Source organism: Pecten maximus, chromosome 3 (genome assembly GCF_902652985.1).
Source record: "Pecten maximus chromosome 3, xPecMax1.1, whole genome shotgun sequence".
Taxonomy (NCBI): Eukaryota; Metazoa; Mollusca; class Bivalvia; order Pectinida; family Pectinidae; genus Pecten; species Pecten maximus.
The window spans coordinates 19,887,904-19,899,142 of record NC_047017.1 but is presented as its reverse complement, the minus strand read 5'-3'; the positions used below and the strand labels follow the sequence as shown (position 1 = coordinate 19,899,142).

The 11,239-nt window shown below is 33.9% G+C and overlaps 1 protein-coding gene across 1 annotated transcript; it reads left to right on the top strand.

The window, feature by feature from the left end:
- The first annotated feature begins 6,678 nt into the window (after positions 1 to 6,678).
- On the top strand, positions 6,679 to 9,871 carry LOC117323502 (cholecystokinin receptor-like). Its single transcript, XM_033878761.1, has one exon. The coding sequence runs from the start codon at positions 6,900 to 6,902 to the stop codon at positions 8,142 to 8,144; it is 1,245 nt and encodes a 414-aa protein (XP_033734652.1). The 5' UTR covers positions 6,679 to 6,899; the 3' UTR covers positions 8,145 to 9,871.
- The last annotated feature ends 1,368 nt before the right edge of the window (positions 9,872 to 11,239 follow it).

Below are 11,239 nucleotides of genomic sequence, written 5' to 3'. Positions count from 1 at the left end.
AATGGTGACGTTCGTGAAAAGTAAAGGTATAAATATGCTAGTATATCAGTCATTCAATTTTTTTGTCTGCTCAAATAAGTCATGAATCTCAAATTAGAATTGAAGTGGACATTTAATCATATCTTTAAAATACACATTAAATAGAGATTGTGTATATATGGTTAAATAAACTTGACTACTACACTTTGACTACATTTCTACGAATTTTCATAACTCTCGGTCTCCTGCCAGTCACATTTCACCTATTACCTATGTCCACGTACAATAGTACTAAAAGAAAAAATGCTTTGTAGGATAGTATGGGAATATACAATAGCGTGATAGGGGAGAGTTTACAATGTATAGAAAGATGTGTTTAATAATTAACTCTGATGTTTGGTGTTATCGTGATTTGCAATTAAATTGTGTGCTGTTTTAATGTAATAATAACCAGATTGTTTTTGTACTTGTTTTTTTAATGATATTTTGATATGACATTTTATAACTATTTTAACAAATTATGTATTGTGGAGCGTGTAAAACGTGAGACACCCTTGCATATTTTAATACATTTAACATTTTATCTCCAATCAAAATGACGATAACTTCACACGTGTGCATTGTGTCATATATTCTACAAACAATATAGATAATGTACAAGGCCTTTTTTCAATTGTGAAAAAAATTGGATTTCAATGTTTGAGTCGTGTGGTAGTTGATTTCATACACAATCAAAAATTTCAAGAATAAAATGATTGATATCTAGTACATCGATTTTGTTGAATTGAAGATGTATTTAAGTCAGTATAATACATATAATGTTATAATGTAGGTTTATCTAGTCAAGCTTTATACATATAATGTTATATTGTAGGTTTATCTAGGCAAGCTTTATACATATAATGTTATATTGTAGGTTTATCTAGGCAAGCTTTATACATATAATGTTATATTGTAGGTGTATGTATGCCAGTATAATACATATAATATCATATTGTAGATAGATGTAGGCCAGTATTATACATATAGTGTTGTATTGTAGATCTATGTAAGCAATTATTATACATATAAGGTTATATTGTAAGTTTATATACATGTAAGCAAGTATTATACATTTAAGGTTATGTTGTAGATCTATGTAAGCAAGTAATAAATACAATGGTAGATTTACGTAAACTAGAAATATATGTTATGCTAATCTATGCAAACAAGTATCATATAAACCTTTACACTAAATGTCTGTTTAAACAACAACTACATGGACATTTTTCTGATACAATCATGTGTATAGATTTTCATTTATCTTAATCAAAAAATAATATTGACCAAAGATTGGTAAAAAGCTAAAATATTTCAAACTCAACGATGGCTTTCTTGTATAAAAATGCTTAATTGACCTTTGATACACTGGGTTCCACCAAAGTTGTAGGATGTGGCACATTATTACTCGGTATGAGGTGTTACCCAAGGGTCATAATGTTATAGGCCAATATGATTATATATATAACTACCTATTGTGCATGTTATCTTCAAAAAGGTAAAACTTTATCCATATATAATATAATCAATTATTTATCTTAGGATTTATAGCTTCTAATTTACTCTCCATGAAATATGCATTGTTCAATAGTTTAACGAAAAAGAACGGTATGTTCAAAATAAGCTGCGGTGAATGTTTGACATAAGCTTTATTTCATCCATAATATAACGTTAACTTGATAACAATACATAGTACGGAAGAATATGATCCGGAAATAAGTTTAGAAACTTATGTAACACCGTTTCCTGACATGATCTAGTTTAATTTGGACATGCTTGCTTAATTACTGAAATCCACATAAACAGTTGTTATAGTAACTTACTAGTAAACGTAATTTGTTTGTTTTAATGGAAATGTAGGTAAAGAATGAGTGGTGCGGGGGTTTGGGTTTGGGATGGGGAGGGGACAGAAGTTGTCCGTGCCAATAAGAATAGAAGAGGTAGATGATATGAAAATAGAGGATGATTTGTTCGATGAAAAGTGCTTATTCAAATTTGTTGGAGAGGATGATGACATTTTGTATAATTAATCATTTGAAAGTTCGTCGTTCCCGAACAAGAGTAAACATATTGAAAGCGGGTAGTTGATTTTGTTTAATGTTCGAGTACGTAGTTGCGAAAATAGACAACAATGCAATAGAAAATGTTGGTTTGTACGGTGATTATTTGTAATATATAAATGTATGTTGACATTCTCTTCTTGCTTGTGTATAATATTTACTATATACGTCATTCGTAAGTGCATATCAAGTATTTATTTAAGTAAGCTAGATATACTTTTTGCTTTGACCGTAGAAGGGTTGTGTGCTAACGTTTTTATAATTGATATGTGTTTCGAATGACAAACATGTATAACAAAGTTTATTATCGTTGATATCGATCATTGACTGTATTGTAGAATGACTTCGTTACTGTTTATTTATTCCTACCTCAGTTTATCTAAATTGATCTGTTTTCGGTTTGATTAAAATAATTCATTTTTTCCACGATTTCTGTTATCCTTGTGATGCTTTTGGCAATTACTCCAATCGAAGGGTTTGTTAGTCTTTCCAATCAAAGGGATCGAAGCCAATGAGAATTTAGTAAATCAAATCATGTCTCTTGTTGACATATAAATAAATATTACTTATCAATCAGAAGTACATTTTTTTACACCACGAATTACCGCATATTTTGTTTGTTATTTTAAAGAGACGGTTCATGTATAAAGGCTTTACATGATTTCCACTTATAATTGGGTGAATAGTGTTAACAGGAACATATTTTGAAATGGGAAAAAATCTTTTGAAAATTAGCATGGTAAAATAACACAGCCAATATGATATTTAAGAGTGTTTTTTTTTTTTTTGCTAGAGTGTCTCTTTAATACTTCTGCCGGCATATAAGACTTTAAATTGTGTATAGTTTCCAAAAGGAAAATATCAAATCTTATCATCAAATGTTTTATATTCGTTCCTTATGTAAATGTTTAAAAAAAAAGTTTGGAGGAGATAATTAGTCAACTTCACATTTGGATGTACATTACTTTACATAAAAGGACTGAAATTAAAAAAAAGAGTGCCTTCTGTATATCAGCAAGTTATTTAGTAACTTTCGTTATGTAAAGATATCAACAATGTATTGTAAACATGATTTATGGGACTAAAAGTGTATATTTGACGATATCATTACACACATATATAAATATATACAGGCTTTGTTGATACGCCTAAAAATCAATGTCCGGAAGATATTTCCGGAAACGTCCGTTTAAAAGGCAGGCAGATCATCTGCATTCCTTGAAGTGGCCGCAGCTCAATTTCTAACTGTTTCGCAGTAAGAGTGTGACGAATGAATACTACATAACGATTGAGTAGATTGTGTATTCATTTGAACAATAATAATTTACTAGATCCGTATCAAGAGAAAATTCTTTAGAACTTCGATTTTATTAGAAATGATTTTTTATAGATTATTACTGGGCCGCAACAGCTCAGTCGGTTAGAACGCCGGTTACTTATATTAGCTTTAGGTGAAGATCCAAGGTGCGTGGTTCGACACTCCTTATCGGTGTCGGAAGCTGTGAAACGGGCTAGGTTGTGTTGGAGTGGTTGTATCCTGTGGCAAGACACTTTAACCTTAATGCTCCGGATGACAAGCGATGGGCTTCCTGTATGTTGTCTAGAAAGGGTAGTCAAAAACTATTACAGGAATACCCTGCCTCAAAAATGACACTCCTGTTTACGAGGCTATTAAACTAAAACAAGAAACAAACTTATACATAAACCAGTTTAATCAGAGGCTATATTGACGCTGATACACGGCTTGATTGACGTTCTTGTAAAATTAACACTCTTGTCTCAATTTAGGCATTTCTATAGATCAATTTTATTTTTCTTAATTTCTTTTCTAATTTGCACACTTTTAGTCCGTAATACCACTTTAAACCCAGGAGAAAGCATCTGTAAGTAGGGAGCAGCATTATACTTATTCTTCGGCATGACGTGTTCTATTGTACGGAACTTCATATATTTAAGAAATAATTAACGATGATTCGTGTATTGTTGCAGGATATACAACGAGGACGAGGATATTTTGCAATTAAATTAATAACGAAGGCCGCAGGCCTGAGTTATTAATTAAAATTGCAAAATATCCGAGTCAAAGTTGATTATTTCTATTCTACCATGTACTGTTTAGTTCTGAGATCGACCTCTTTCTAATAGAAAAAAAGCAAAGAAACCCCGAGAAAACCTTGTAATTTTTTTCTGGAGTATTGCATTATTTGTTGATGAAATATACAGGCAATACAGTACTACGATCAAGAGCATCTATCATATGGCATTGATTTTGAAAAAAAAAGGATAAAAAAAAATAAAATAATAATAATACATGGTTTTAAACCAATCAAAACTGGCGTTACATAGCAAACATGGTAGAATTCTGTATTGTAAACTGGTGAACTGTAGGTCCTAGACATTTGCTGCTACCCTTAATGCCCATGTATATTTCTTCTTCGGCCTTTACATTAGTCAAAGTCTAATTTTATATTTAAATGCTGTTGTGTGGTTTGCAGAGTCAAGTTTTCTTACCAAATTTTCTTGCTCACTGTACACTACTATACAGTAAATAGTCTACCTTCAGTAGGATTTGTATCCTACAAGATCTTATGTTATTTTTGTATATGTTATTTCAATGACCTAATCCCCATCCCAATTTTGACATGGAATGAGCAAATTGCATAAAAAAACTTCTTTAGCTTGTGAATTCCGTTTTTTATCATCATAATTATTTATTGTTTATTTGGGTTTTTGGGGTTTTTTTTTATTTATTTATTTTGTATTTTTTTTAATTTTTTATTATTTTTTTTTTTTGCAATATTTCGGTAAACTAATTTTAAAGCAATCTGGCAGCTTCAATTGTTGATAATGGCAACCCTTTTCTTGACGTGAACTGTAAGCATGATATGCTACTGTATGTAGCTCCTTTCAATATAACGAATTGATAACACATTTGTTAAGTTTGGTGATCAGATCTTCCAGCAGGGAAACAAATCTGTTGTCCAATATGTTTTGTTTCCTACAACACAAAGCTTACCAGCACATATAACAGTGTAACGTATCATTATCAAACTGATCCGGTTACGTTGGGTTTAATATTAGCTGTGACTATTTTCCGGACTAGGTGTTCCGGCATGGTTTTATGTATTAGTGTTCTTACATTTCACCTGTAGATATATTGAAAATGTGCTATTCTTAAATAATGAAACCTTTATTGGAAATGTCGACTTACCTAAATCTATGCTTACAACGTAGCCGGCAGCGACAGTATACATGTACATATATAACCTGTAAAAAACTGATGATTTCAATTTATAAATTGTAAATTCCCCATTTCTAGATAGTAGCATCCATGCTTCCCCTTATGGTTTTGACAGGTCTCAGTTCATTCTTCGGAATTCTGTAACAGATGTCGACAACTGGCGGATATAACTAAGAAAGCAAGGCATTGAGAGATGGGGGTTGATGAAGACCAACTGTCACAAAACATGTCCAATGGCTGGTGATATGCCCAGTGGTTCCGTTGTCACTACACTAGTTCTTATATTGAGAATGTGACTAAGCCCTGGTTTGACCTAGATTTGTATGACTAGTGTCGCCGATATGAAGCAGAAGACGCTTACCCTTACGTAATACCTGATCTTACCTGTTTGTGAAATTCAAGTTTCTCCATTAGAATCCATGTTTTTATTTTTTTTTTAATTTTTATTTTGAGTTAGAAATATGGTTTGGATTTTCCCTACTTTAATTCTGGCTTTCGCGTTGGACTTAAACGGTCAGTTTCATCAAACTTTTTCTCAAAGGTTAAGGTTTTGAGAAGTTCCTCTTTTTAAAACATACTTGACTTGGCTCCTGAATGGGCGCCCTAATGGTCGTTAATTACGATGGTAAAAACCTGAGCTAGTTCCAAAAATCAAAAGTGAATCATAGTCGAAGGGAAGTAACTCCCTTGATCCACCTCGGAGACTGATCATTATGAATTGATCTAGATCAGGGGACCAAAACGACCGGTCGTTGGTCGCGTTGTGCAGGTGGTCGTGATATACGAGGTCATCGTTATAGGTAATAAAAGCTTGGGACCGTGACCAAGCGGTCATTATAGACTGGGGTCGTTATATACAGGGATCCGTTAGAAAAATGTTATTTACATTGTGTCTCATAGCCATGACCTTCAACAGTTTGCAAAACGCTTAGTGACATCGAACCTTTTTATATGACCTTTACACAGCGATTCTCAAAATGTGGTTTTGCAATTTACTACTGCATTGTTGACTTAAGGCTATATAGGGCTATTTCACTTTTAGATAAACTCAGATTTCATCAAACCAAAATAATCCTAAATTGTTTATTTTTAAGCGCCCTTTTAAGCAGATAAACTTAATGTACACATGCAATCAATTCTACAAATGTTTTGTTATTTATTCTCATATCATATATTCGTAACATAGCCTTTTGTGGTTGTTTTTATACTTGTACATCGCCTAGTTACGGTAATGTCGAGTGGTCTTGAAGTACACAGTCCGGTAACCTGTACTTATATACAAGATACCATCAACAGCGACAGGCCATACACCATTACCACGCAAGCTTGTATAAGCACGTGTCAGGTCAAAGTTTATAGTTCAGAAATGTTTTTATTTGATTTCTTAAGCTGTTCATTCAGACGACACGTAGATGTGGTCTGGAATCAGCGTAGCGTATCCACATACCACGTTCCTTGTATAACGCGAACGTTTAACATATTCAGAACACGTGTTACAATCACATGGTACATGTCAGCACCGCCCTGGTGTGTAAATACTAACGTTTACGGGAAGTTATTGCAGCTTTGAATACATCAACATGAACCTGACAATCGAACCTCCCGTTGACCTGTTTAATACCACGACAGTACCTAAATTTCCATCACTGGTACTAATCAACAGCATCATCGCTAGAAAATTTCTGCCACTAACGGTAGTGTTATGGATTTACCTCGTGATTGGAGTACTGGGAAACAGTTTAGTGATGTTTGTGTACTGGGCACGTAAGAAACCTGTAAGAGAGGACAGATACTTCATCCCAATTCTAGCGTTGGCAGACTTGGCGTCGTGTGTTGTGTCGTCATCGACCGGAATATACGCTCAGACCTATCCATTAATGTTCGATGATGACGTTGGGTGTAAGATGGCGGCATTTTTGGGTATTCTGCTTGCTGGAGTGTCGGCCAATTTTCTCGTCGCAATTGCTGCGGAACGCTACCTCAAGCTTTGTCGACCATTTGGTCGTCAAATGACTGTTTACGTGAAGAAGGTCATCATCGCCATTATGGTTATAATTAGTTTGGTGTTTGCAGCACCTGCGCTGTATATATACAGAGCTGAGGAGGTACCTCTGAGAATGAAAAGAGGATTCGAAATTCAGACATGGAAATGTATTGATATGAAGGACAAACAACACGAAGCAGGACACGTTGTCTACAAAGTACTATTGTTTGTTATAACAATGGTTCGGTTCGCAGTTTTGTTGTTTTGTTATGGTAACATTATTTGGGTGATATTCCGACAGAAAAGGTTCAGACTAAGATTGGGATCGATGAGTTCAAGCGCAAGCACGTCTGTGTCCTGCAGTCACGATGTTGAGGAAGCCATGGAAATGAAGGACCCTAACGTTAAAGGTAAAACGTCTGAGCATGTCAAAGAAAGCGGATCACAACACGGATTCCAAACGCCTTTCATAGGGAATAAACCCCGCAAACAAAGCTTTTCTGATCGGGAGGGATCGAAACGGAAGCAAAGCCTGGTTTCCACGACGGGATCTCAAGGAAGAAGAGGGAGTCATGCCGACCGACAAGGAGTACGTCTCTCTGTCATCTTCATCCTCATCACCATCATCTACATAATCAGCTTCGGTCCGAAAGTCTGGCTGATGATAGAACAGACCCTAAACCGAAATTTCTGGTCCTCTGTGCCACCAAGTCTGCTTCTTCTTTACCGGTTTCTACATACATTCTACATTGTCAACAACATTGTAAACCCCATTGTGTATGGAATAATGGACAAACGCTTCAGGATTGATTGTAAGAAACGTTTTACAAAATGTAAATAGTGTGTTCAATGAATCTAACTTCCTCCTTAGTGTTTCTAGAAGCTTGACTACAAAAAACAAGTAATCTGGTCGGCAATGTGTAAGTAAAAACTCATTAAATATGTGACGTAATACATGTAGGCGTATATACCCCCAACCCCCTTCTCCACCCCCATCCCCACCCCATTTTTCCACCTCTCCCTCCAACCCCTCTTTTAAAGGATGCAGTTTATTTGGGGTTTTTTTTATAAACATAGTGTTTTTTCGCTTTTTTGAGGAAGCAGTTATTCCTTTTTGACAAGAATGGATTTTTTAATGAAAAAACTTCCTCCTTAATAAGGATATCATCTATATTATCGTGCCTTTTTTACTGGTTAATAAACCGGTTGACATTGATTTATTCATCGGAAGTACCTTAGGTTGCCGTGGTTTCCTGAAGTTTGGTGTACAATATAAGTATATTCTAACCTCATTTACAAACGCGTGTGTATACGTGGACACGCGCTCGCCATCTGTTAAATTACAGCTAATTTGAGGAAGTAGAACAATGACTCTTATCATGCTATCATTATAGTCGGGCTTTCATTGTAGATTGTAGATTAAGTTAATTTTGTCTACTTCCATTAAGTAATGGATGTTATTAGTATATGTTGTAAAGCAAGCAAAATTATCATTTATTATCTAGAACAGAATTACAAATATACATGAGATACATTTCAGTGATACATCATAACAATAATAAACCTTCAAGTTCATTTAAAAAAAACATAATTACATGAATGCTAGTTTTAACGAGTTCTATATAATTTGGCAATAAATAATGTATTATAAAAAAATGTATATCTATATATGTATGATAAAAACATGTATATCTAAAATCAAACAAATACATATATGAACAAAAATAATGAATATTTTGAACTAATAATTCACGATGAAAACACATGTAACAGAAATAAAATGCATTTGAATGTACTAGATATATCTCTTACAATATATTAGATATCGTCCTCGTGTGTAACATCTTCTTAAATATAATAGAGACATCTATATTGTTTATAAGAATATATTGAAACAATAGAGATAACAATGTTAGATATATCTAATTTTACAAATATTTGCACAATACAGATTTATCAGTTACTTAATGATACACTTTTATTAATTCATTAAGGTCACCTTATAAAAGGACGAAACAATGCGATAAAAACATAAGAGAAAAATACTCTGCACTCAGCACATTTAAAATTATGATATTAATATAACGGACTATCAAAAGATATTGTAATTTAATGTATACATTATTCATTTAACAAATTCTTATTTAAAGGGTTTATTCCCTTTTGTGTAGATGTGTGAGTGTGTGTGTTTTTTTTGTTGTTTTTTTTTTTTTGTTATTTTTTTGTACAAATTTTGAATAAACTTAATATAGAATGGCCTTTTTTCATCGTTTGTAAGTTCAATTTACGTTTGATTAATGATTGACCAATAGCAAATTGAATATAAAAAATACTTTAACAGTTTAGGCTATCCAGGCACAACACTGAGAGGCTCGTAACATAAACTATTTTTGTGTACATACTTTTCGCTAGTTGTAGAACGTAAATCCACTCTATCTGATAGGCATGAATGCATGGTAGCTATAACATAGTTTTTTTAAACAAACATTATAAATCTTCGCCTGTATTGCATTGACTTATTATGTAAATATTACTGATGAAGCAATGAAATAAATAGATGCAACAGAATATTGGTTGATTTTTTTTAATTTACACTATATTTTCAGCTTACATCCAAGTTCAGATATATCTATTGTAGTTTAATGATATATTGTTAGTCCACATAAAGTTTCTTGAAGGAACAGCCTATAATAAATATGAACTCTATTCATTTTACAAGTTATATCACCTTATCATATAAACATTCCTGTTGGCCCGGAAGGAAAGCGCATGGGAGATCTTATTTTGGAAGGCAGCTTAAGTACCCGGTGGTCGAACCTGAGTAGTGAAAAAGAATGCCGAGAGCATTGAAGTAGTCGTCCTGATGTTATAACGAAAACAATAAAAGTCAGTTAAAAGCACAGCGTATTGTTGTTCTAAGGTAGCTTTATAAAGTAGACTAAATGGGGAGAAGATAAGTAGACTGGAGTATATCTTGATGCACCGGTAACCTAGTCTTTTCAATATACCGAATGGCTTCTTTCTCCACGGATGGCGGTGTCTCTGTTTATCCTCTAGTCTCGTAGACAAGATTCATGTTCGCTATTACAAATATCAGTTTGGGCCCACCACTACCTGACTGGGCCCTGGCAATGAGCTAGTATAGTAAACATGGATATACAACGTAGCTCGCGATAACCTGGTTGGGACTACATTGTATAGGCTAGTATTTTAAACATGGATACTGGTCGCTATTACCTAGCTGGGCCCTGCCTTTATGGGCTAGTATTTTAAACATGGATATTGGTCGCTATTACCTGGGAAGGTCCTAGCCATGGGCTAGTATTTTAAACATGGATATTGGTCGCTATTACCTGGATTGGCCCTGGCTATGGACTAGTGTAACACAACACTTTCATTTTCAGACTTGCTAAAATTGATTATATGATTGATAAAACAAGATTAACTAATCATATTAATAGTTCCCTACGATATACACTTACCATAATAAAACAAATAGTCGTGTAGACAAAAAATCTATACCAACAAATTACGACAAACAATGATCTGACTTCAGTTTAATCAATTTTATCTCTACGTTTTGTAAAAAGCAAATCTAATTTTCTACATCGTTTGTACCTTAGGGTATATTATTGTATAAACTCCCCTTATGTATTTCCTGTGTAATGAAAATGTCGATACTGATAAAATATGAATAGTCGACCCAGAAACTCTTAAGATCCAAATCATATAGTTTTATATTCCTCGAGCGGGATAACGATGACCTCTAACAGGGACATTTCTATTAGATTTACTCTCTGTCAGATATTACACTGGCCGATTTACGTATAGTTGGGGTAATACCTCCGCGAATACGACTGATGATATTGGACGTGATCTCGTTATGTAATATAGCCCCAAGCCAACGGACCATTCCGTAGGAATAACGAACACATG

What these genes read in the sequence shown, in the direction of transcription:
- LOC117323502 (XM_033878761.1), top strand. Translation starts at nt 6,900, where the DNA reads ATGAACCTGACAATCGAACCTCCCGTTGACCTGTTTAATACCACGACA.